At 44.6% G+C, this 25,732-nt stretch overlaps 1 protein-coding gene across 11 annotated transcripts in view; it reads right to left on the bottom strand.

Annotated features, from left to right (window-relative positions):
- The window catches only part of SOX6 (SRY-box transcription factor 6), a 279,833-nt gene that overhangs the window by 138,701 nt on the left and 115,400 nt on the right, over nucleotides 1-25,732 (bottom strand). For 10 of the 11 annotated variants that reach the window (XM_075280972.1, XM_075280975.1, XM_075280971.1 and 7 more), the window contains 2 exons: nucleotides 19,935-20,178; nucleotides 12,141-12,351 (listed from right to left, as the gene is read on the bottom strand). In XM_075280972.1, the coding sequence (XP_075137073.1) occupies nucleotides 12,141-12,351; nucleotides 19,935-20,178 (455 nt within the window). Of the gene's footprint in view, nucleotides 1-12,140; nucleotides 12,352-19,934; nucleotides 20,179-23,910; nucleotides 24,017-25,732 lie in introns of those variants that run through there. The other variant, XM_075280982.1, reaches the window with a different exon arrangement.

Here is a 25,732-nt window from a genome sequence, read left to right as displayed (position 1 = left end):
TAGGGAATTGTTATATATGCACTTCCTTCCTACGTCCCAGTGATGTGCAGGATTGGGACGCTTTGACCCCCGGAGCGATATTAGTAATGCCCCCCATCTTTATTTCACAGAACAAGTGACAAGGGGGTAAGTAATGGAGCGGCCCGAGAGCGGCGGCGGCGCCTGCCGTCAGGGGGAGTGGAGTCAGCCGGCTAATCTCAGTCTCAATATCTTGCTCGCAGTTAATAGCAGATATTCATTAGGACCCGCACGCCATAATAAATTATAATAATTTCTAACAAGAATGAAATTACTGGGTACCTCGCAAAGAGGCATTCTCTCCTTAAACACCCTATAATCTATCTGTCACTTTCAGAAATCTCTTCCCAATCAGCGACTCACAACATTCTCATTTATTCATCTATGGTAAATTAATAAAAGGTGCGAAGAATGGCGACAAAATTCATCATTACGGCTCATGGAGATTTAGTAAATTATAAGGCATCGAAATTGTAAAAAAAAAAAAAAAAAAAAAAAAAGAGGCCGGGACGATTAGAAATAAACGCTTGTCTTTTCTTTCATTCACTTTGTGCGTGGCGCTCAGGAGCAGGAAGGTGCGATGTTCTGCATAATCTAGACACAAATGACTTCACCTCTTCTTATTGGAAGTGGCAGATCTGTCAGAATATGCTAAACATGCAGGTGACCCGCGAGAGGCGGCACTAGATGGAGGGGGTGACAGGCGCGAGTCCTACACGTCTACACCAGGGGGCAGCACAATATATGAGGAGCTTCAGCCAACCACTGCGTGCCACAAACTTATCCGGCTATTCAAACCTACAGTCATTATCATTGCAAGGAAACTTCTGCAACTTAGACTTTAACTTTAAGACATCTGTTTGCTGTCAGTGAAGGAACTATGCAGAGGCAGAAGGCCTGACCTAGCAAGGAGAATCAGAAAATGCACCAGAATTGTTCATGGCACGCGTCATGTTCGTTGTGCCCAATATTGGTGTAAAGTACAAGATTCACAAGGTGAAGAAGAAAGTATGCAGAAGTCAGGATCAGAAATCCCCCAGAAAGCTCTTTAATCCCCTTGGGGCAGGTATAGTATACACAGGGGGACAATTAATAAGGATGCTGAGCCCGAGTGAACTTTCCACATTGGTGCAGTGTACGTTCCGGATTAAGTCGACAGGGAATGATCTCTGGCTCACAGTTTTGGCCGCTTCTCTCTATTTAAGGGCCAAGATCTGACTGTGGAGGCGACGCAGAGATTCTGCCCAGAAAGTAATCCAAGCGTTTTGTTTCACGGGTCACACAATGATAAAACTACGCAAGGAGGCCGTAAAAGTGTGCGACAAAGCCTGCCGAGTCTAGAGGAGGGCGCGCGACAAATATCCAAAAAAATGGTGGAGATTATCAGCAGGATTCATGAGCAGAAGCAACTCCCTGTCTTGTTTGTTTGTTTGTTTCTTTCTTTCCTCTTCTATTTATCTTATTCTCTCTCTTTGTTCCGTTCTTAGTTTTCCCTCTTTCTTTCTCTAGCTTTCCTTCCTCTTTCTCTCTTTCTGTTTCTTTCTCCTCTTCTATTTATCTTCTTCCTTCTCTGTCTCTTCTCCCGTCTTGTTTTTCTTTGCTTCCTTTATTCTCCCTCTCTTCATTCCTTGTTCTTTCCCCCCTTTCTTTGCTCTCACTTTTTCCTTCTGTCATTCTCTCTCCTTTCCACTCTTTATTCCTTTCTTTTCTTCCTCTTTCATTCTCTAGTTTTCCTTCCTCTTCCTCTTTTCCTGTTTCTTTCTCTTCTTCTATTTATCTTCTCTCCTTTCTGTCTCGTCTTTCTGTCCTTCCTTCATTCTCCCTCTCTTCATTCATCTTTCTTCCCCCCTTTCTTTCCTTTCACTTTTTCCTTCTGTCATTCTCTCTCCTTCCCTCTCTTTCTTCTTCTTTTTTTATTCCTCTTTGTCTAGTTTTCCTTCCTCCTTCTCTCTTCCTGTTTCTTTCTCCTCGGTCTCTCTTTTTCTTCCTCTTCTTTCTTTTTCCTTGCTTCATTCTCTCGCTCTCTTTCATCCTCCCTCCTCTATTACTTGTTTTCTATTTCTTTACTTCCTTCTCTCGCTCTCTACATTCCTCTCTTTCTTACTTTCTCTTTTTTCTCTCCTTCCTCTTTCTCCTTATCTCTTCATCTGTCACTTTCTCTCTAAATCCTCCCCTATTCATGTTGTTTTCTGTCTCTTTCTCTTTTTATTTCGTTACTTTCTTTCTCTCTTGGTTTCCTGCGTCTCTCCGCAGCCTCACAACTTGTCAGTGATCCCGGTCTCTTCGAGGACTGTGCGTCTATGACTGAGTGTAATGTATTTCATTAACCTGTGCACAGATCAATAGGCAGTCGCTTTCTTGGCTCCTTTTGCTGCCGCTTTGAGTGACGCCTCCTGAGTTATGGCTCATTTTACCCCTGTCCTCGGCTGCGGAGCTGAATCCATCCAGACACAAATCACCGAACTCTGCAGGTTCACCATTTATACAGAACAATTATGGGTGAAATGTGAGCAGTAATGAGCGCTCAGAACAACCATTCCGCCATGTAAATGAGATCAAAATGATAAGACTTTAGTAAAATGGCCAGTAAAAAGATAAAAGAGCGCCCAGTCACAGGAAAGGTTAGCAGACGTACTACACTACGAGTCCAGATATCGACCACGTTGTATGTCGTATAGGACGACACATTCCTATAGGATGGTTATTCAGTATCAGAATGAGTCCACTGTACACCAAACCTGGAACCAAGTATAGATCCATTATGGTCACCGAGAAGAATTCACTATGGTGTAAGGATGTGATTGTACCATTACTTCACCAAGGGATCCATGGCCATGGGTGCTCGGTGGAGGATGTCAGGCCTAGTTTTGGTGGATGTACAATTCAGAAGTTTTACCTCCTACACCATTCAGGGACCCAAAATTGTGCGCATGAAGCAACACAAACCATAAAAAGGAGCAAGCGTTGTGGAGGGAACCCCATAACCTGGGACTGTCATGGAGGCACATCTTAGAACTGTAAATGGCGGCTACGCCGTGTCCTGGGCGACTCTGATGAAGAAGCAGCCGATCCATTATTTATTACCCTGAAAGGCTTTTACTAGAAAGTGTGATATCTTTTGTCAGGCTCTGGCCAGATGCCCAACAAGAGCGGCTCGGATAAGATGTATTTAATGTGTGCCCACAGGACGGCATGAGGCTTGATTGGCAGGGAGCAGAGGGCGCCTTTTGATGGTGCGATCTAACAAGATGTTCCAGCTCCTGTCTGTTCGGGTGATGGTTCCACATTACCTATTCAAACACAAGCAACACGCTGCGGCCGCTGCTTTACGATTTGGCTCCGGTCTGGCTCAGTGGGGGCCGCGCTACAGACGAGGACGCTGATGAAATAAAATAAATGTGCGCCTGGTCCCAGACAAGCAGGTTGTGTGGATGAAGATTGGGCACGGTGACCTGGATGCTATTAGTGGAGGATAGAGAGACGGGAGGCGAGTGATGTGCGGCCAGGGCGGACGGCTTATGGGGATTCACAATCTGACAAGTGAAATATGGATCAGCGGAGCCTGTGACGCAGGGCCAGGAATGAGCTGTGACATATCCGAGCTTCATCCCCCGCCCCCGGGGACCTCCACAACATGTAAGTGCTTCCATGGACGAAGAAACTTCAAAAACTAACTCAAGAAAGAAAAAACGATCCTAAAAAAAAACATGAAGCCAATCTGTGCACAAGACAACATAGCCGGGAAGATGATCGTGATACTGTAGGAACCTTTCCTTTCAACGTCATATCACAACTGGAAAAAGGTGACGGCCCCAAAGCCAATATCCATGACTGTCCTTATAGTTTTGCTCATATCAGCTAGGCTTTTTTTTTTTGACAGCCAAGCAGCACTTTTCTCTTGCATGTTTTGTGCGAAAACCGAGCAGAAACCACACAGACGCCATTATAGTCTATGGTCTAAATGCAGGTGTGAACCAGGCCTTAATCTTTTTGTCCTGAAGTGTGTGTGTGGGGGGGAGGGGGGATTTCTGCTACAGCCAGTTGTCTTACAGCCTAGGTGCAAAACTCTAACCCGCAGTGTAGTCATACGTGGCCTGCGAGAACTTTGCTTGTTCCAGATTCTCTGTTTAAGCAAAACTTAAGTTGGTTTCCATATGAAAAGGATTATTATTATTATCTGATGAGAAAAACTTCCTCAATTGTAGACATTTTTTCAATAAATATCAAAGTTGATCGGTGACTTTGTCTAAGTTTTTAATTTTGCCCACTCCGTACTTGAGTTTGACACCACAATGTTACAGACAGACACAGGACAGTGAAGAGGAAAACATGGCTGATCTTTTGTGTCACAAATATTTATTTTTATATTCCTCAAGTTTAATTGTAAAAGCTAAAATAGAAACGAAGGAAAGAGAAAAAGAACAGATGAAAGAAGGAAAAGATGAAGAGAGGAGGTGATGAAGGAGCAAGGAGATATAAGGGAAGGAGATAAATGGAGGAGGATATGAAGGGAGTGAAACGAAGGGAAGAAGGAGGGAGCAGGTGATGAAGGGAGAAAGGTGAAGGGAGTAAAAGATGAAAGGAGGAATAGGTAAAGAAGGAGGAGGTGAAGGGAGAAAGAGCTAAAGAGAGGAAGAGGTCAAGGAAGTAGGAGATGATGGGAGAAAAGGAGATGAAGGAAGTAAGATGAATGGAGTAAGAGATGAAGACAGGAAGAGGTCAAGGGAGTAGGAGATGAAAAGAGGAAGAGATGAAGGCAAGAAGAGAAGAAGGAAGAAAGAGGTAAAAGGAGGAGAAGACAAATGGGAATAAATGAAGGGAGTTAGCAATGGAGGAAAGAAAGAAATGAAGGGAAAAGTTGATGAGAGGAGGAAATTAAGGTAGGAACAGTCGAAAGGAAGGGGATATGTAGGGGGTGAACGGAAAGATCGAAGAAAGAAGGAAACAAAGCAAATGAAGGAAGAAAGAAGTGAAGGGTGCAAAACATGAAGGGAGAAAGATGAAATGAGAAAGAGTTTAAGTTAAGGAGGAGATGAAGGGAGAAGAATTGAAGGGAAGAGGAAATGAAGAGGGAAGTAGATGAATAATGGAGAAAATTACAGGGAGGAAGAGATGAAAAGGAGTAAAGGGAAGAGAAGAGGAAGAGATGATGGGAAGAGGCTAAGATATTTTTTATACAACTTTTTTGTATGGTTTCTATGTGTCATGTTCCTTGGTAGGGATCATCAAGATGGAGGAGGGTAGCGGAAGCCTCAGTGAAGTTCCTGGTCAATTAACTAACAGTATATAAAAAAAGCCGATAAGAAACAAATGAATATATATTGTGTAATAAAATGACGGGATTCAACCAACCAAGAAATTACTGTGAAGGTGAAGGGGCGAGCTAATCGAGTCTACAACAATCTTACAATGTATTTATTGCAGCATTTTCAGGCCGGTCCAATCATCATGTAAATATTGGATTATCGTTGTACGGTCTGTGGGTGGCATCAAGGGTTAACAACATGGCGTCTAATTAGTGTTGTATCCGTCCAAGCTCCTCTTTTATTATGCAGTAAAACATTTTACTTAGGTGCTGACATTTTGTGTCCTGCTCCTGGAGACTTTGCAGCAAATAATAGATTTGCCATGTTCAGTAAATAAGCGCCGGACGCGTCGTTATCCTTACTTACAGCCAGGCTGGTCTAATGGCGCTTTTACAGGTAAGGTTACTATTCAGTCTAATGCAGTGCCCTCTGTGCTACGAGTCCATTTTCATTCATTACCACGGTCAAAAGCACTTAAGGCACTTTCAGACCCTGTTGGCGAACAGCGGGGACGGCACGGGAAGTGAGGCCAAATAACACTGAAGTTCATCACTGGGGAAACCTCCGCTTCCTGGACAATTCTCCTGCATAAGAACCCTTGAAATTTCAACCATCTCCAAGAGAAAATGAGGGTCTTAACCATTTCTTTACTAGTGGCTCAAACTGCTCCAAGCAACTGGGATAGTAACAAGATCGGGTTCAGATTAGGCCTTGACGCCGTTCGGAGATGCCTGCAGCCAATCAGCAGTCGTCGTATCCGTGATCTGTGACAATAATATCATAACTCATCATCATGTGAAGCTTTGCTGACACATCTCCATATCTGGGGTCTTATCTAGGGTCTAGGAAAGCTAAGCGATCACCAGTGGAATGGGTTCGAGGAGTTTTCTTAATGATTGTGAAAAGTTTCTCTGAGACACTTACTATTGTGGATACAACTTGACAGTGGCGAAAACATGGCGCATCTAAAAGGGTGGTATAAATGTATACCAGACAGTCACTGCGATAAATCTTTGTGTTTCAACTCCTCATCATTTTCCAGATGTGTACTTGCAGTTATACTTCTCACAGCGGAAGGTTTGTTACAATTCTATCCAGACTAGACAATCCTCCATGAGCTAAACGTATCAGCCTGTATCTAGACTAACAGGGCTCTGAATGTAAAGACAAATGCCTCCCGTCGCTGCTGGAACGCAGAGGTCTATTATAAAGTTGCAGGGCTTCTCATTATACAATGGTGAAGCTTCATTTACATGGGACTGCAGGGAGCCATTGACAACTTGAGGACGACTCTAGGACTTATTGGGCGATATCTTATTGTTGGTGAATTCTCCGTTCTTCTCGGCTGCCCATCCCATCTTGTGTCTCAGCACTTAAGGGGTTTCTGATACGATTGCGTTGCCAGATGACACGTCGTTCCGGCTTTTAATGCCAACTGTTCCATGAACTTGCACTGGCATCTCCTCTGAAGGGACTCGCTGGTAGACCCACACAATTAGACATGAGATGAGCGCTGGGCTGGCAGCTACTTGGCACAGAAGTCGCTTTATGGAAGACGGATACAACTGTCAGCGAAAAGTCCACAGGGCTGTGCGTGGAGAGCGCGGCCTGACAGTCTCGCAGAGACGACCTCTGTCTCTTTTGTTCTGATGGCACAGATCTCAGCTCTCGTCTGCGGCTGATTTTGTCGCTCGCGAGTCGCGGGGTAGTGACAGCGTTTTATTTATTTATCGCTTTATTCATTGTTTCTAAATATCATTTAACGGTGCTGCGACCTTTCTGCTCGGTGTCCACCGCACGAGGGAGAAGAAACACGTTCAGATCTCAGAAATGTCAGAAGGAAATGTTATCGATCAGATTCATCAAAGAGACTCTTATCTGGGATTCTGATGCCTTTTACCGGGAGGATGGGTTCAAAGAAGAAAGGAGAAGGTGTTACTGCTGAAACAACACAGACCATGATGGAGCAGAGCTGAACCTGCCATGTAACTCATTGTGTCTGTGCACCATTACTGGAGTAAATCATTTCTCACCTCTTCACATTGAGTTGCTATTCAGGACCCTATTCCGATCACGGAAATAGAGAAATGTGTGCAAAATAAGAAAAGCTGCTTGATGTCTAGAACGAACATCCCATCAGTAATAACACAAGCAGCTAGTCAGAAGTCTCAATGTGAGCTGTGAGAAGCTGCAGACTCCTCTCTGAGCAGAGTACAGGCAGGGAAAGTTGTGTATGGACATGCCGAGCCTGTGAAGGGAAACCTGCCCCTCTCCCTCCACTCACGGAGTTCCCATCTTGAGCCTGTTGGTTTCTAAAGATGGACGTTCCCTATTAACATGGAGTGAACAGCAAATTAGCAATAAGAGAAACACCTAGTGGCAGAAACTTTAGGAGGTTTTTGAGCAGAAAACAGTAAAAAATAAAAATATTAAATTAAAATTAAAGTATTTTGGTCCAGAATCACATTATTAAATGATACTAAAGTTGTATGAAATATCAGTGACCGTATAAATGGGCCCATCTATAGAGCGACACATAAGGAAAGCCCATATTAGTAGGGAACTCGACCCATACTGCTGTAGTATAGTCCGCCACCTATACTAGTACAGACTTCTATCCATACTAGTAGAGACCTCCAACCCTATTAATACAGACCTTCTCCAATACTAATACAGACCACTACCAATAATACAGACCTTCAGCCATATCAGGAGAGACCTCCACCCCTATTAATACAGACCTACAACTGTACTAGTAGGGACCTCCACCTTTATTAGTACAGACCTATAACTATACTAGTAGAGACCTCCACCCCTATTAATACAGACCTATAACTGTACTAGTAGAGACCTCCACCCCTATTAATACAGACCTATAACTGTACTAGTAGAGACCGCCACCTTTATTAGTACAGACCTACAACTGTACTAGTAGAGGCCTCTACCAATTACTGGTACAAAAAAACTTTTATCCCCCTTCAAATCACAATCTGTAGATCTTATCTGGAAAAACCCTCATTCAGGATCAATTCACAACCTTTATCATCTTCAGTTCCTTTCACCCCTTCATAGCCGACCCTCCATTGACTCCGGGGCAGTTGGATTAGATTCTCTATCCCCCACCGTTCCTGAGCAGCCAGTTTAGTTTGTGTTTCCGATAACTACGCTTCTACTGTTAGGTTGGTGGCAGACAAGGGGACATGATTCTGAGCTTTGACACTATCCACCTCCTATCTGAGTGTTATGGGATACCCCTGCCATGCCTTTTCCTGCCAGACACCACCCACTTGACAGTAGAAGTCTGATTAGCATATAAGACACCAAAACTAATCTAATTTCTCAAGAATGGCGGAGACTGGAGAAAAATTCGAACTGCACCAGAATCAAAGGAATTGGTGGAAGTGGTGAAAAGTCCTACTTAAAGGAAAACAACGGGCAGCGTCAGACACCCCATGAGTTATTGTGGAGATACATATAAGTAGTCATGCGATCACAATGTAATATCATCGCCAGATTAGCAGGAGGTCCACCAAAGTCTTTACCGCTTCTAATGTCACTTGGTCTCCGTTAAACTTCTAGTAGTCCATTACAAAGCTTTGATTCTCCAGTCCGGTATCTATGAAGAGACATGTGCGGCGATTAGAGGTAAATATCGGTTTATTCGGGGATTACTCTTTCCATCCCCTTCATATTTCATTGGTGCCGCTTGATTCTCAGAGATGGAAATGAGGTTTTAATTCCCAGTAATGATGTCAATCTGTTATCTGTGTGATAGATCCATTATTTATTGGAGTGCGGGCGGCTCGAGGTACTCGTCAGAAGGATGCGGAGCCGATGTGTGGGGAATTACAGCGCTGAGGCTTTATTATTAAACAGCTGCACATTATGCCGGGACACCTCTCTGCCTCCTACTAACAGACGGCCCCGCAGTACGAGCAGCACTTGACCATTTAAACTGCTGCAACAACCAGATTTCAGCAGCTGCGGCAAATTCTCCCAGGCACAAACCTGTTGACCTTCTCAATTGCAGATCCTCAATTTGAGTTCTCATTAGCCGGTTTATTCCTCCAACCTCAGGGACCTCCTCGCCTCTTTCAATATGTGGGTTAAATATATTTGCTGCTCATAAACACTTTAACTTTGCACCAGAACATTTTGTCTCAAAGCTTCCGAGACGCCATAGTGCAAACAAACAGCAAGATTTCCATGAGAAGGAGAACGCTCAACTCTGTTACAATAGTGGAATGGAAACCAAGCCTGCGCCCAAACTGGATAACACATGACAGTGCGTCTGATCCAGCTATGCCATGAGGCTGCAGGGAACTGCTTGTTACTGGAAAGTCACAAGACAACCCAACTACCTTCTCCATCTACCACTAACTAATTGTCAACAATTACTTTCTCGATTAACCACCACGACCGTCCATGTCTAGAACCACCATCTCCATCTACCACCCTTGTATGTCTACAACGATCTTCTCCATCTATCACTATCATCCATGTCTACAACTACCTTCTCCATCTACCACCAACTTGTATGTCTACAACTACCTTGTCCACCTATCTCTACTACCTTCCATAACTACAACTTTCTTCTCCCTCTGCCAATAATATGCATGTCTGTAACTAACCTTTTCTACCTAACATTGACATCCATGTCTACAACTACCTTCTCCATCTACCACTAACATCCATGTTTACAACTACCTTTACCAACCACCACTACCATCCATGTCCACACCAACCTTCTCCATCTACCACTATCATCCATGTCTACACCAACCTTCTCCATCTACCACTATCTTCTATGTCTACAACTACTTTCTCCATCTACCATTACTGTTTCCACCATCTCCTCCTCACCTTTTCCTTTCACTATTGATATCTACACCAACCTTCTCCATTTCTCACTACTGTCCATGTCTACCACTATCTTCTTCACCTACGACTAATTTGCATCTCTATACATCTACCACAACAGTCCATGTATAGAACTACCTTCTCCATCTACCACTGATGTGGTCTACAATAGTCTTCTGTATCTACCACTACCTTCTTCACCTTCAACTACCATCCATGTTATAAGTACCATCTCCATCTACCACAACTGTGTATGTCTACAACAAACATCTCGCTCTGCCACTATTATCCATGTTTACAACTACTTTCTCCTTCTACCATTACTGTCAAAGTCGACACCATCCTTCTCCATTTATTACTACTGTCCACATCCCCATCTACAAATTCCACTCATGCCTAAACTACCGTCCATATCAGTGATTCCCAAAGTGGTCCAGGTGGACCCCCAGGGAACTGAGTCGCGACGCAAATTTACATCGTTAGATCTAATCTTCACATTTTTTTGCCGAGTTTTGGGAATATGGTAGAAATGTAGCAACAAAGGCTCCACCGAAACCAGTAAAATTTTGAAAGTAGTCTACGAGAAAAAAAGTTTGGGAACCTGTGGTCTATATCTACCACCAGAGGTGTACATATGGATGACAATAGTAGACAAAGGAGGTAGCGGCAGACATGGATGGTGGGGAAGGTAGTTGCAGAATTCGAAGGGATTACAGCTTAACCTAACTAATGCCTGTTCATGTGCACTTACCATATTCCCCCGTTAAACCAGTACCTCTCCCAGCGATTACTACTCACCTCATCTACTACTATTCACATCACCAGCCATTGGTTCCCGCAGTTTCATCGCTCACCCCCCTGTATTCGCCATGTTTAATGATCATCTGGCTGCTCAGGTGTGTTGTCAGACATACTGCTCTGAATCCCCAACCGTATTATGTGCTTGACAAAAAGACATCCACAGACACACAGGGATGTTTCATGGAAGCCGTGGGGGTCTCCAGCAGAACCTAAGCCCCAGTGATGTTCTGCTATAGAGAAGAAGAATTGCTGACGGTTCCCCACCAGGTTATTATCAGTCACAGCCTAGAAAATGATTAGCTGATTAAAACCTCAGAATGAGTCCGTTTGATGTAATCCAGAAATGACTGTGAATTACGGGACATTGTGAGGCGTCCGCGCGCCGAAGGACAATGCGAGTAATTGATCGTCGCTGTCCAATCAAGAGAATTGACTTAACAACAGAAGAAACCTTAACGGCACTTAACAGAACGGACAGACGAGACTGTAAACGCAACGTGACAACGCACCGCGCCAATCTGAGCCCTTCACCGTGAACCTAAAAGCTTCCTGACAGGCGGCATCTGGTCAGCATCACACTCCAAGTATCATTGTTAGAACTTTAATGCCTCGATTTTTTCTTTATTTCAGAGAGAAAAAAAATTGCTAAACGCACGAAATACTATTCATGCAGAATAGGCGCGCCTCAAGTGCCAAGATACGGAGCCATGCCAGCGTCCAACATATTAATCCAGCTGTTGTTATCTGATCCGCCGGCTCATAATGAAGCGTTTGTCAAGGGTTAACTGTGTTTGCTATTATACAGCTGGTCTGCGGCTGTATAGATCAGCAACGCATTTCAGGCCCACGAGAGGAGGACGCAGAAACTTAAGAAAGAGACCAAATTCACAAACAAACAAACATCTCAATTCATAGAGTCAAGTGTGCGCCCAGCTCCACCCAACTCTCCAATTATGTGCCCCGGCCCCAGGATGGAAAGTCAAGCCATGCCAATGGAACAGATATCATTCATTGCGCATTTCCAACAGCCGTCGCCATAGTAACACGCCGAGAATTCTTTCCCAGCTATCGGCAATTAAGTACTTCTCAGCCTCTCCATATCCCACTCGTTTCTCCCAAGCTACAGAAACCTTCAGAACAACAAGCGCCACTCACCCTCCTGCTCCGTCCTCGTCATCTCTTCTAGTTTCTTTTGTTTCAGTGTGTCCACCACATCGGCCAGGCTTCCTTTGCGTCGTTCTGGAGTCCCGAAGTTAACACTGCTCATAAGATCGCTGCGGTCGCGAGCCCCTTCGTCAGGCTTGTGTGGTGAGGTAGACGTAGTTCGGAAGGAATAGAGGGAACGTAATTTATTGCCGTCTGGGTCCTGTGGAAAGAAATATCAGTGTCAGCAAAAAAAAAACTTATTCAAAAAGTCAACAACTTTACACTTCTCCAAATTGACCCTACGATGGTGAGGAAAGAATCACTTCCTGTTAGTCTACTGAAGGGCTCCGCATGGGTGGGGCCAAGGAGGCCAAGCAACCAAACTCACACAAAAACTTCTTACTGGATCAACCAAGTTTGGAGGAATTTATGCATGCAATTAATTGACCTTTTTTGGCTTTATCAATTACCTTCCATAGAAAGATGGTAAAATGGCCTAGGGAAGAGCACATTTATATAAGCTGGTGATGGATGACTTCTAGAGTGGACATGGGGCTATAAGCATACACCATATTTATCAGGCTGACATCTATATATGTTTTTCCCATGGCTCTTTGTCTTACAGATAATGTTTAAAATGTATAACATATGTGAATATCTTTGTAATATTCCCCACAATGGCACCAGGTCACCCCAGCTCTATAGGGTGTTCATTTTTGCGAATTATATTTCTGTGGCAACTAAACAACTATTGGCAAAAGAGAGGAGGGGTCCCGGAATGACGGATGTATCTTTACATGTGACACTTTGTTCACCTTCTGATGATATCATAAAACCAGAGACAAAACTACTGTAGAGTCTCAAACAGCTTCTACTCAATTTTACCTCATGAAATGGAATTATTGTCATGATCGTCATCATCACCATCAAATGAATCATCATCACCAGCATTATCACCACCACATTTATAAAACTTTCAACCATCTCTATATAAGTTTATTAAAATATGTCTCATCCATTACAACAGCCTCTACTAGTTGAATTACTCTGTCCACCATTTTGGATTTCCTTCAAGTTCCCTATGGGCTCAGGCACCATGTTGGATTTCCTATAAGTCCCCTATGGGCTCAGGCACCATGTTGGATTTCCTATAAGTCCCCTATGGGCTCAGGCACCATGTTGGATTTCCTTCAAGTTCCCTGTGGGCTCAGGCACAAACTTAGATCTCTTTCTAGCTCCCTATGAGCTTAGACATCTTGTTGGATCTTCTTCCAGCCCTACAATTGGTCCAGCTACCATGTGGGATCTCCTTCTAATCCTCCTTGGGTTCAGAAACCAAGTTGCACTCTCATCTACTCCATCATAGGCTCAGACACTATTTTTGATCTCCTTCCAGGCTCCCATCGAAACAGACACCATGTTGAAACTCCTTCTAGTTCACCAAGTGCTCAGGCGCCATGTTGGATCTGCTTCTAGCACCCCATGGCTCAGACACCATTTTGCATCTCTTCTAGTCCCCCGTGGGATCATTTACCATAATGGATCTCTCTTGGCGCATGTTGCAAAGGATCACATGACAGTTCTAGAGCCAACAGCGTTACTCCCCAAGTGTGTTGAATATATTTCTATTCCTCGCAGGCTCAGGCACCATGTTGGATCACCTTCAAGTTCTCTGTCAGTTTAGGCATCTGAACTGGATCTTTTTCTAGGCCTCCAATGGATCAAGAATCATGTTGAATCTCTTTCTAATTCCTTTGAGACTCAAGCACCATGTTGGATTTTCTTCTAGTCCCCCATGGCCTAAGGCACTGTGTTGGATCTTCTTCTAGTCCCCTGTAGACACCATGTTGGATCTCCCTCCATGAGGATGTAGACACTTCTAGAGACATTTGGCAAAATCATAAAAATACTAATACATTACAAAGAATCAGATCCCTTGGAGCAGAGCGCAGGGGATCACATGACAACTCCAGTGCCTACAGCATTAAAAAGCCACATCCATGAGTTCCAGGATTTCGGGGCTCTACCGACCCCCGAGCACAATCCCCCCCGTTCTGTCTCCTTTTCTATGGCTGTTTTGCTGTGGCAAGTGTTTTTTCTGAGGACCCCAGAGGATGTTTGAGTGTTTGATGTAGAACACTATGCAAATCAGCCAACTTTGATCACTTACATACACCATCAATTAGGAAGGCAGACGGAAAAAAAGACCAAATTAAAAGCGTCTTTTCCTGCTAATAGTCATCTCTCTCCAAGAAATCACACGCTTCTATTAGGAATGATAATGAGGCCCCGGCTAATAGGCTGAATATTAAGTGTGGCCTTTATCCCAAAATATCAATGTTTGCAGAGAAAGCTGGATGCAGCAGAGCCCAATGTGTATTCTCCCCCCCATCGATGGAAGATCCGCTCTGCGTCTCGGGAATCGCCAGGGGACAAGATGCAGAAACACAAGTTAGGAGACAGGAGTTTACACAGCACAAAAAGTCTTAATCTAATGGGCCAAACATCTGATCAATCCAAATGGGGGACCACCGAAAATGTATGACATGTAACCAAGTCTATAGAGAAAACTGAACAGAAGCTCATGAATATAGAATATAAGGAACGCACAGAAAAACAGCCGTCAGTAATGTCAGTAACGGGGGGCGGAGCTGTGACTACCTCTCAGGCATGATATACAGGCTGGTTGTCAGCACTAGATGTACACTCACCGGCCACTTTATTAGGTACACCTGTCCAACTGCTCGTTAACACTTAATTTCTAATCAGCCAATCACATGGCGACAACTCAGTGCATTTAGACATGTAGACATGGTCAAGACAATCTCCTGCAGTTCAAACCGAGCATCAGTATGGGGAAGAAAGGTGATTTGAGTGCCTTTGAACGTGGCATGGTTGTTGGTGCCAGAAGGGCTGGTCTGAGTATTTCAGAAACTGCTGATCTACTGGGATTTTCACGCACAACCATCTCTAGGGTTTACAGAGAATGGTCCGAAAAAGAAAAAACATCCAGTGAGCGGCAGTTCTGTGGGGGGCGGAAATGCGTTGTTGATGCCAGAGGTCAGAGGAGAATGGCCAGACTGGTTCGAGCTGATAGAAAGGCAACAGTGACTCAAATAGCCACCCGTTACAACCAAGGTAGCCAGAAGAGCATCTCTGAACGCACAGTACGTTGAACTTTGAGGCAGATGGGCTACAGCAGCAGAAGACCACACCGGGTGCCACTCCTTTCAGCTAAGAACAGGAAACTGAGGCTACAATTTGCACAAGCTCATCGAAATTGGACAATTGAAGATTGGAAAAACGTTGCCTGGTCTGATGAGTCTCGATTTCTGCTGCAACATTTGGATGGTAGGGTCAGAATTTGGCGTCAACAACATGAAAGCATGGATCCATCCTGCCTTGTATCGGTAACGGTTCAGGCTGGTGGTGGTGGTGTCATGGTGTGGGGAATATTTTCTTGGCACTCTTTGGGCCCCTTGGTACCAATTGAGCATCGTTGCAACGCCAAAGCCTACCTGAGTATTGTTGCTGACCATGTCCATCCCTTTATGACCACAATGTACCCAACATCTGATGGCTACTTTCAGCAGGATAATGCGCCATGTCATAAAGCTGGAATCATCTCAGACTGGTTTCTTGAACATGACAATGAGTTCACTGTACTCCAATGGCCTCCACAGTCACCAGATCTCAATCCAATAGAGGAGCATCTTTGGGATGTGGTGGAACGGGAGATTCGCATCATGGATGTGCAGCCGACAAATCTGCGGCAACTGTGTGATGCCATCATGTCAATATGGACCAAAATCTCTGAGGAATGCTTCCAGCACCTTGTTAAATCTATGCCACGAAGAATTGAGGCAGTTCTGAAGGCAAAAGGGGGTCCAACCCGTTACTAGCATGGTGTACCTAATAAAGTGGCCGGTGAGTGTATAACTGTACTGTAGTATATGGTGTGTGGATCTCATGTCCAAACACAATGCTGGTACATGATATACAAGCTGGTTGTCAGCACTATTATATTACATCAGTGATGTCAGTGACGGGGCACAGCGTCTTCTTCACATTCTAACATTAATCTATGTAGCGATTAGTATCACTGAGGAGTATAAGGGGTTAACAATTAGGTTTGTGTCTTATTTGTCCATAGGAAATAATGTAGAACCAGATAGAAGACACAGAGGTGGAGAAGAACCTGGCGCCGACCCAAGGAAGATTATCTGTGAGAACATAAGGGTACGACGGTGACGATAGAACTATCAGGCCCGTCCTCGCCTGCCATCCCTGGTGACAACATCCCTGCCTGCTTCTCACAGCTGAGGGTTTGTTCCAGTTGTGTTTGGTCTACACGCAGGAGCTGTACAAGCCGCTCTCCTGTCCTCCTAGTTGTTACAAACTTGATGAACTTTTCATGATACAAATATTAATCTTTATTTACTTGGGACTGCAGCAGCAATACAAGGGGGAAGCAAGCGGTCAACAGAAATATTCTATACGCTCTGTAATAACTGTGTGCACTCTATACCTCCCATGTAGTCACTGTCACCATTCTGTAACCTCTATGTAGTCACTGTATGTACTCTATACCCTTAGTAGTCACTGTATACACTCTATACTCTGTTACTGTGTGCACTCTATACCTCCTATGTAGTCACTGTATACACTCTATACCCAGTTACTGTATGCACTCTATACCTCCCGTGTAGTCACTGTCACCATTCTGTAACCTCTATGTAGTCACTGTATGTACTCTATACCCTTAGTAGTCACTGTATACACTCTATACTGTTACTGTGTGCACTCTATACCTCCCATATAGTTACTGTACACACTCTATACCCTGTTACTGTATGCACTCTATACCTCCCGTGTAGTCACTGTATTCACTCTATACCTCCCTTGTAGTCACTGTATGCATTGTGTACCCTCTATGTAGTCACTGTATGTACTCTATACCTCCCATGTAGTCACTGTCACCATTCTGTACGCTCTATGTAGTCACTGTATGTACTCTATACCCTTAGTAGTCACTGTATACACGCTATACTCTGTTACTGTGTGCACTCTATATCTCCCATGTAGTCACTGTCACCATTCTGTACCCTCTATGTAGTCACTGTATGTACTCTATAACCATGGTAGTCACTGTATATACTCTATACCCTGTTACTGTGTGCACTCTATACCTCCTATGTAGTCACTGTATGCACTCCATACCTCCTATGTAGTCACTGTATGCACTCTATGCCTCCTATGTAGTCACTGTATGCACTCTATACCTCCCGTGTAGTCACTGTATGCACTCTATACCTCCCGTGTAGTCACTGTATGCACTCTATACCTCCCGTGTAGTCACTGTATGCACTCTATACCTCCCGTGTAGTCACTGTATGCACTCTATACCTCCCGTGTAGTCACTGTCACCATTCTGTACCCTCTATGTAGTCACTGTATGCACTCTATACCTCCCGTGTAGTCACTGTATGCACTCTATACCTCCCGTGTAGTCACTGTATGCACTCTATACCTCCCGTGTAGTCACTGTATGCACTCTATACCTCCCGTGTAGTCACTGTATGCACTCTATACCTCCCGTGTAGTCACTGTCACCATTCTGTACCCTCTATGTAGTCACTGTATGCACTCTATACCTCCCGTGTAGTCACTGTATGCACTCTATACCTCCCGTGTAGTCACTGTCACCATTCTGTACCCTCTATGTAGTCACTGTATGCACTCTATACCTCCCGTGTAGTCACTGTATGCACTCTATACCTCCCGTGTAGTCACTGTCACCATTCTGTACCCTCTATGTAGTCACTGTATGCACTCTATACCTCCCGTGTAGTCACTGTATGCACTCTATACCTCCCGTGTAGTCACTGTCACCATTCTGTACCCTCTATGTAGTCACTGTATGCACTCTATACCTCCCTTGTAGTCACTGTATGCATTCTATACCTCCTGTGTAGTCACTGTATGCACTATATACCTCCCGTATAGTCACTGTATTCACTCTATACCTCCCTTGTAGTCACTGTATGCATTCTGTACCCTCTATGTAGTCACTGTATGTACTCTATACCTTTTGCGAACTCACAGCCTGCACTCTATATCTCTCTATCTCAGACATATCTATCTCTCCATCTATGACTCTGATGCGTGATTCTTCTTGGCGGTGACACAATGTTATATGTAAGGGATGACACTGATAAGTGACAACCCTGCCTGCTTGGCATCTTCTTCTATGTTGTCATGAAGCGTCGGCGCTTTTGTGTTATGTCAAACATGATGTGAAGCGGACATCTGAGTATTTAACATTCTGTCCCGGAGAGCGGCGTCCTGACTGAATGATGGACAGGGGGAGGCTGCAAGCACCTTCAATTAATCAGGACTCCATCTTGTCATCAATCACCTCTGTCTGAGAGACGATGATTAATATCAAAGCTCTGGCGGAGATGAACTCATCGCATGACCTCACTTTCCAGAGCATGAATGCTTAACAAGATGGAGCTATTGTGATACAGGTGACAGAACAGCGACAAACAATGACCGTGTGGCCGCCGCTGCGCTCCACGTGAGAAGACCAGTAATCACATAATGGGGCAGATTTATTACACTAGCTGAGGCTGAGGGTATCTGTGGCATCTTACACGGACTAGTCTAACCCTGAACTATCTATTAGTAGAGTCAAAATGACTAGTCAGGCTCCTTACCTGCAAAGCCAAAGCCCTTTCTGCTAGACAACGCCTCCCCGATAAGAGAGGTATCTGAATAATTGTAATGGAAGTCAAGTATGCCAGAATTCTGCAGCATCTGCATTAGTAAATCTGCCCTACTGTATGAACAGAATCTGAGACAACAGTAAAGACTGACACTAGTGCTGGACAGTAGAAGAGGGAAGATGCGGGGGCAGTGATGTAAATGGTATATGGCCGTGATGGTGAACCTAAGGCACGGGTGCCAGAGGTGGCACTCAGAGCCCTCTCTTTGGGCACCCATCTGTGGAACAGATTATAGTGTGTGGGGGCCACCGTGGAGCAAACTGTATTGTGTGGGGACCTGTGTGCAGCAGATTGTACTGTGTGGGGACCACTGTGCTGTAGATTGTACTGTGTGGAGACCACTGTGCTGTAGATTGTACTGTGTGGGGACCACTGTGCAGCAGATTGTATTGTGTGGGGACCACTGTGCAGTAGATTGTACTGTGTGGGGACCACTGTGCAGCAGATTGTACTGTGTGGGGACCCCTGTGCTGTAGATTATACTGTGTGGGGACCACTGTGCAGCAGATTACACTGTGTGGGGACCACTGTGCAGCAGATTGTACTGTGTGGGGACTGCTGTGCAGCAGATTGTACTGTGTGGGGACCACTGTGCTGTAGATTATACTGTGTGGGGACCGCTGTGCAGCAGATTGTACTGTGTGGGGGTCACCGTGTAGCAAATTGTACTGTGTGGGGACCACTGTGCAGCAGATTGTACTGTGTGAAGGCCACAGTGGAGCAGAAAGCTCTATAAAGCCCCATTCACATGACCATATTTTGCAGGTCTGTAATTGTGTGCAATTGTGGATCCGCACATTATTAAGGTTAAATTGCCGTGTTGACACTTTGTGATAAATTAGTGGATTTTGGGTTGCAGTTTGAGCACTCGGTCTCTAAAAGATCCGCCACCACTGGTATATGGCATTCTAACAATGGGAAAGGACCATCAGGGTCTATCCCCAGCATGTGTATCCTAAGATAACTCAGCTCCTGCCTTCATACTCACGCGGTATCATCCAGAATCTGTACTCACCATTCTTTGCTGGGAGGACATCATGTTGTCCCAGTCAGCGTCAGCCTGCATGTTGTTGACAAGTGACGTCAATTCCTCAGGATGAGATTTGTTATGTAGGAGGGTGTGGAGGGGAAGGTGGCCACCAAGGTGCTGCTCGTCCGAGTCCTCTTTTTCCCGTGAAGACAGGTCTCCTCCAGATAACTCCTCCTCTCCATCAGCCTTACAGGTGAATGGAGAGGTGGCGGGTTTGGACGACATCCTTCTGTGAAGTGACAAGAGAAGGGGCATTAGATCCACACCTACTACTACTGGTACCGCGATTCATCTACGACTGCTGACAACCAGCCTGTATATCATGTCTGACAGGTTGTCACCACCCTGTACTCTATATAAACCATTCACACAGGTGTCGTGACCTATAACAGGTATTTCCGTGCTGATCTCGTGGTCACTGATTTCTCGGGGAGATGTCCTGTGACTACCCCTGGCCTCCGTGCTGTAGCCATATTACTAGGACGTGAGGTGCAGAGAACTATCAAAGTCTTTCAAAGCAGCAAATGGCGTCTAATTTCTGTATTTTTTTAGACTCACGTCTTCAATTAATCATAATTTGTTGGTTTGAAAAAAAATCAAACCCGGCGTTCAATAATTTATCTCATTTTCCTGCATGAATCCCCTTCCACATCAATGCGTCTCCCGCTTATACTTATCGTCAGGGGACGGCATAAAAGCGGATTTCGTCTTATTTTATTGATTACAACGGAGCTTTATTTCACAGTCGCTGCATTAATAACAGCGGCCACAAAATAAGAGAAACACGTTAAATTTTAAAGCGTCTTCTCTGCATCTTGTTCAAATGTTTTATTTAATGGCTGGAAACTCATTAGTAAAATTACACTTAATAAATTAATACATCTTCAGATGAAGGTCTCCAAATGTGCTGCCGAAGCCGCAGCAAACAGAATCATTACTGCGAGACGACCCAGAAACAACACAATCTGCACGGAGAAAGTTTCTACACGTGAAAGTTATTGTCGGAGAAACCAAAGTTGTAGAACGTCTGTGTTATATCACCTTTATCTGGAGAGCGGTGATGTCACCGCCTGTATAGTGTAATGTATATCTGGAGAGTAGTGATGTCACCTCCTGTATAGTGTAATGTATATCTGGAGAGCGGTGATGTCACCTCCTGTATAGTGTAATGTATATCTGGAGAGCTGTGATGTCACCTCCTGTATAGTGTAATGTATATCTGGAGAGTGGTGATGTCACCTCCTGTATAGTATAATGTATATCTGGAGAGCGGTGATGTCACCTGCCATATAATATCCCTGCTGTAGTGATGTCACCTCCTGTATAGTATAACATATATCTGGAGAGCGGTGATGTCACCTCCTGTATAGTATAACGTATATCTGGAGAGCGGTGATGTCACCTGCCATATAATATCCCTGCTGTAGTGATGTCACCTCCTATACAATATAACTGATAGCTGGAAAGCAGTGAAGTCTCTGCTGTATAATATAACTTACAGGGTGCAGTCAATAACTTAAGTACATTGCACTGACAAGTTAGCAACACAAGTGCACTGTACACATGAGGTCAAACACAAGTGCACTGTACACATGACGTCAAACACAAGTGCACTGTACACATGAGGTCAAACACAAGTGCACTGTACACATGACGTCAAACACAAGTGCACTGCACACATGAGGTCAAACACAAGTGCACTGCATCCACCAGTCAGGAACACAATACTAAATAGACCAAGTGAGGAAGTGCCCCACTGAATCAGGAGCAAACACACACACTGCAGTGAGGAATACAAATACACAGCAGAAAAAGGAGCAAACACAACTACACTGCACGGGTAGGTCAGGTATATACTAGACACACTAAACCAAGAAGTCAGGAATACAAATACACTGCACCGAAGAGGCAGGAACACAGATATACTACACCAACAAGTCCAGAACATAAATACACTGCTTCACTGAGTCACCAACACAGATCGGACAAATCAGAAACACAAGTGACAGCTCCGAGAATTCAGGAGCCATTGTACACTGCACCAATAAGTTGGGAACACAAGTACACTGCATTAAAAATCAAGACTGCAATTACACTGCACTAGAAATCAGAAACACAAATGCACTGCACTGACAAGTCAGCAACACACGAATAGGAAAAACACATTCACACTGCAATGATTTGTCAGAAACTGAACTACACTACAGTGTCGACTTCTAGTGTATTTGTAAAAATACACTGCAATACAAATCAGGAACACAAGTACACAGCACTACAGGTCAGGAACACAAGGACACTGCACTACAGGTCAGGATCACAAGGACACTGCATTACAGGTCAGGAAAACAGATACACTGCACTGCAGATCAGGAACACAAGCACACTGCATTACAGGTCAGGAACACAAGCACACTGCACTAAAGGTCAGGAACACAAGGACACAGCACTACAGGTCAGGAACACAAGTACACTGCACTACAGGTCAGGAACACAAGTACACTGCACTACAGGTCAGGAACACAAGTACACTGCAGTACAGGTCAGGAACACAAGTACACTGCACTACAGGTCAGGAACACAAGGACACAGCACTACAGGTCAGGAACACAGGTACACTGCACTACAGGTCAGGAACACAAGTACACTGCACTACAGGTCAGGAACACAAGGACACAGCACTACAGGTCAGGAACACAGGTACACTGCACTACAGGTCAGGAACACAAGTACACTGCACTAAAGGTCAGGAACACAGGTACACTGCACTACAGGTCAGGAACACAAGCACACTGCACTAAAGGTCAGGAACACAGGTACACTGCACTACAGGTCAGGAACACAAGCACACTGCAGTACAGGTCAGGAACACAAGCACACTGCACTAAAGGTCAGGAACACAAGGACACAGCACTACAGGTCAGGAACACAAGTACACTGCAATACAGGTCAGGAACACAAGTACACTGCACTACAGGTCAGGAACACAAGGACACAGCACTACAGGTCAGGAACACAGGTACACTGCACTACAGGTCAGGAACACAAGTACACTGCACTAAAGGTCAGGAATACAGGTACACTGCACTACAGGTCAGGAACACAAGCACACTGCACTAAAGGTCAGGAACACAGGTACACTGCACTACAGGTCAGGAACACAAGCACACTGCAGTACAGGTCAGGAACACAAGCACACTGCACTACAGGTCAGGAACACAAGGACACTGCACTACAGGTCAGGAACACAAGTACACTGCACTACAGGTCAGGAACACAGGTATACTGCACTACAGGTCAGGAACACAAGGACACAGCACTACAGGTCAGGAACACAGGTACACTGCACTACAGGTCAGGAACACAAGTACACTGCACTACAGGTCAGGAACACAAGTACACTGCACTACAGGTCAGGAACACAAGTACACTGCACTACAGGTCAGGAACACAAGTACACTGCACTACAGGTCAGGAACACAAGCACACTGCACTACAGGTCAGGAACACAGGTATACTGCACTACAGGTCAGGAACACAAGTACACTGCACTACAGGTCAGGAACACAAGTACACTGCCCGAATGAGTTAGGAACACACTGACGGTGACTGAAGAGTTTGGAGGAACAGTGCACTATAAATCAGTTGCACAAGTACAATGCACTGCAGGTCATGAACATAAGTACACTATACGACAAACTAGGAACACAAGTACAATGTCCTAAGAGTCAGGAAGACAATTACAATGTCCTACAGGTCAGGAGCACAAGTAAAATGTACTACGAGTCAGGAAGACAAATACACAGCACTACAAATCAGGAACACTACTACAATGCACCAATATCTAAAACCCAAGTACACTGCCAATGAGTCATTAACACACATACTGTACACTGCACTGAGGAGCCGGGAGTATACTTGTACAAGACGAGTCAAACACACGTACACACCAGGAATCACTTACGCTGATATGAGACTGGATCCCGTGCTCCAGTAACAGCCATTACGCTATAAATGGGACATGTCTGCTGCAGGAAGTCGTCCTGAGAGTTTTCACTTTTAATGGGATGTGATAAAACTTGTCCAAAAGAAACTTAAAAACCTGTCAAGAGAAATGAAAGCAGCTGCGGCGCAGAACAATCCCCAGCGAAATAGCTGAAATTCATGTGCTGCTCACTGGCAGCTGTTCAACAATGATATCTAGGAATTCCCTGCCGTATATCTCAATCTATCCAGAACATGGAGAACACGCAGCTCAAGCTATCTGTCCAGATGAAAGCTGACACACTGCATGCAGTGAGATGGGCCAGTGCACTGTATCCTGCAGGGTCTCCATATCCCTCCCCCCCTATAGATATCACTAGTGATATATGTCCACAATCAGACGTATAAAGTGCTGGTATGGCACCAGAGGAAGGGTATTATTTCTCCAAAAATAGCGCTACTCTGCTCCCTGGTGGTGTCTGGTATTGCAGCTCCAGAGGATAAACCCAAAAAAGATATTTCCCACAATGTTAAATAGTTTTTATGAGAAATCATTTGTACTGTAGAGAATATTTTGTATTTGCCTTGCATGTCATGACAGCAACTGAATGCTATACTGTAACTGGAGAAGGACGGGGAAGACAAACCAGAACGTAAATCACATGGGATCTTGGGGAATGTTGACATTGTCCTGTACTGAGAAGAATAGTGACTACACGTATGAGGCACAGGAATCCCATGTGACATAGATAGAGATAGATAGATAGATAGATAGATAGATAGATAGAGAGATATAGATAGAGAGAGATATAGATAGATAGATAGATAGATAGATAGATAGATAGATAGATGATAGATAGATAGGAGATAGATAATAAATAGACAATGCTCGCAGCCCCCCTACAGCTGTATAAATAAAGGGGTGCGGGGTTGGGTGGGGGCTGGGTGGGTCTCGGTTATTTGTGGCTCCTCAGCCCTAATCCGCCAATAAATTGTTTCCTGCAATTATATAAATAGATAATGATCTCCAATTTGGGAGCGATAATTGAAAATCAAAATTCAGAGCGAAGTTTATAAATGACACCATGAATAGAATCAGTCATGGGAAGATCTCACCTCTGCGTAATGGGGGGCACTGACCCCAGCAGCCCCCTCCTCCCAGACACAGTGCACACAGGCAGGACAAAGGCCTTCTTCTTCTAGGCACGTTACAGGTCACACTTGTAGTAAACATTGCTCAGGTATACGTCTACTTAACAGATGACATGTATATACTACATGACACACACACACACATATATCTTGCTATTAGCAGTTTTCCCCTCGGCAGGCGCTCTCTCTAATCCTCAGTTCTCCTTCAGCTGGTGGCTGCAGATGAGCTGCTATGATGTCTCACATAGAGAGCACATGGAGAAGTCAGGAGATTGAGCATGAACCAGCACTTACTTACTAGTAGCTGCAGCAGCCTCTGTTTGTGACAGTATAGCCCCTCCCCTCTCCATAGGCTTCTATGGGGAGCTGACATCTAATCCCTCTGTGAGCTCACAGGATAGGGAATCAATGTGAACAATTTAGTAGGGGAGGAGGAAGGGGCCTGATAACTTCTAAAATTCAACACTCCTGCCATCTATGCCCCACCTAGTTCTGAAACTTCTGAACCAATCCGTAGAATTAAGGGGTCATACAAGACTAACCCGCACCCCTCCATGTTCTGGCGGAAAGTATCTACAAAGTGCAGCCTAAGTTGCGACAACCAACACCAAAAATACACCGAAACTTTTAAGCCAACTAGCAGTGGTATA

Source organism: Leptodactylus fuscus, chromosome 7 (genome assembly GCF_031893055.1).
Source record: "Leptodactylus fuscus isolate aLepFus1 chromosome 7, aLepFus1.hap2, whole genome shotgun sequence".
Lineage (NCBI taxonomy): Eukaryota > Metazoa > Chordata > Amphibia > Anura > Leptodactylidae > Leptodactylus > Leptodactylus fuscus.
The sequence above is the reverse complement of the archived record's forward strand: the minus strand, read 5'-3'. Positions and strand labels throughout refer to the sequence as shown.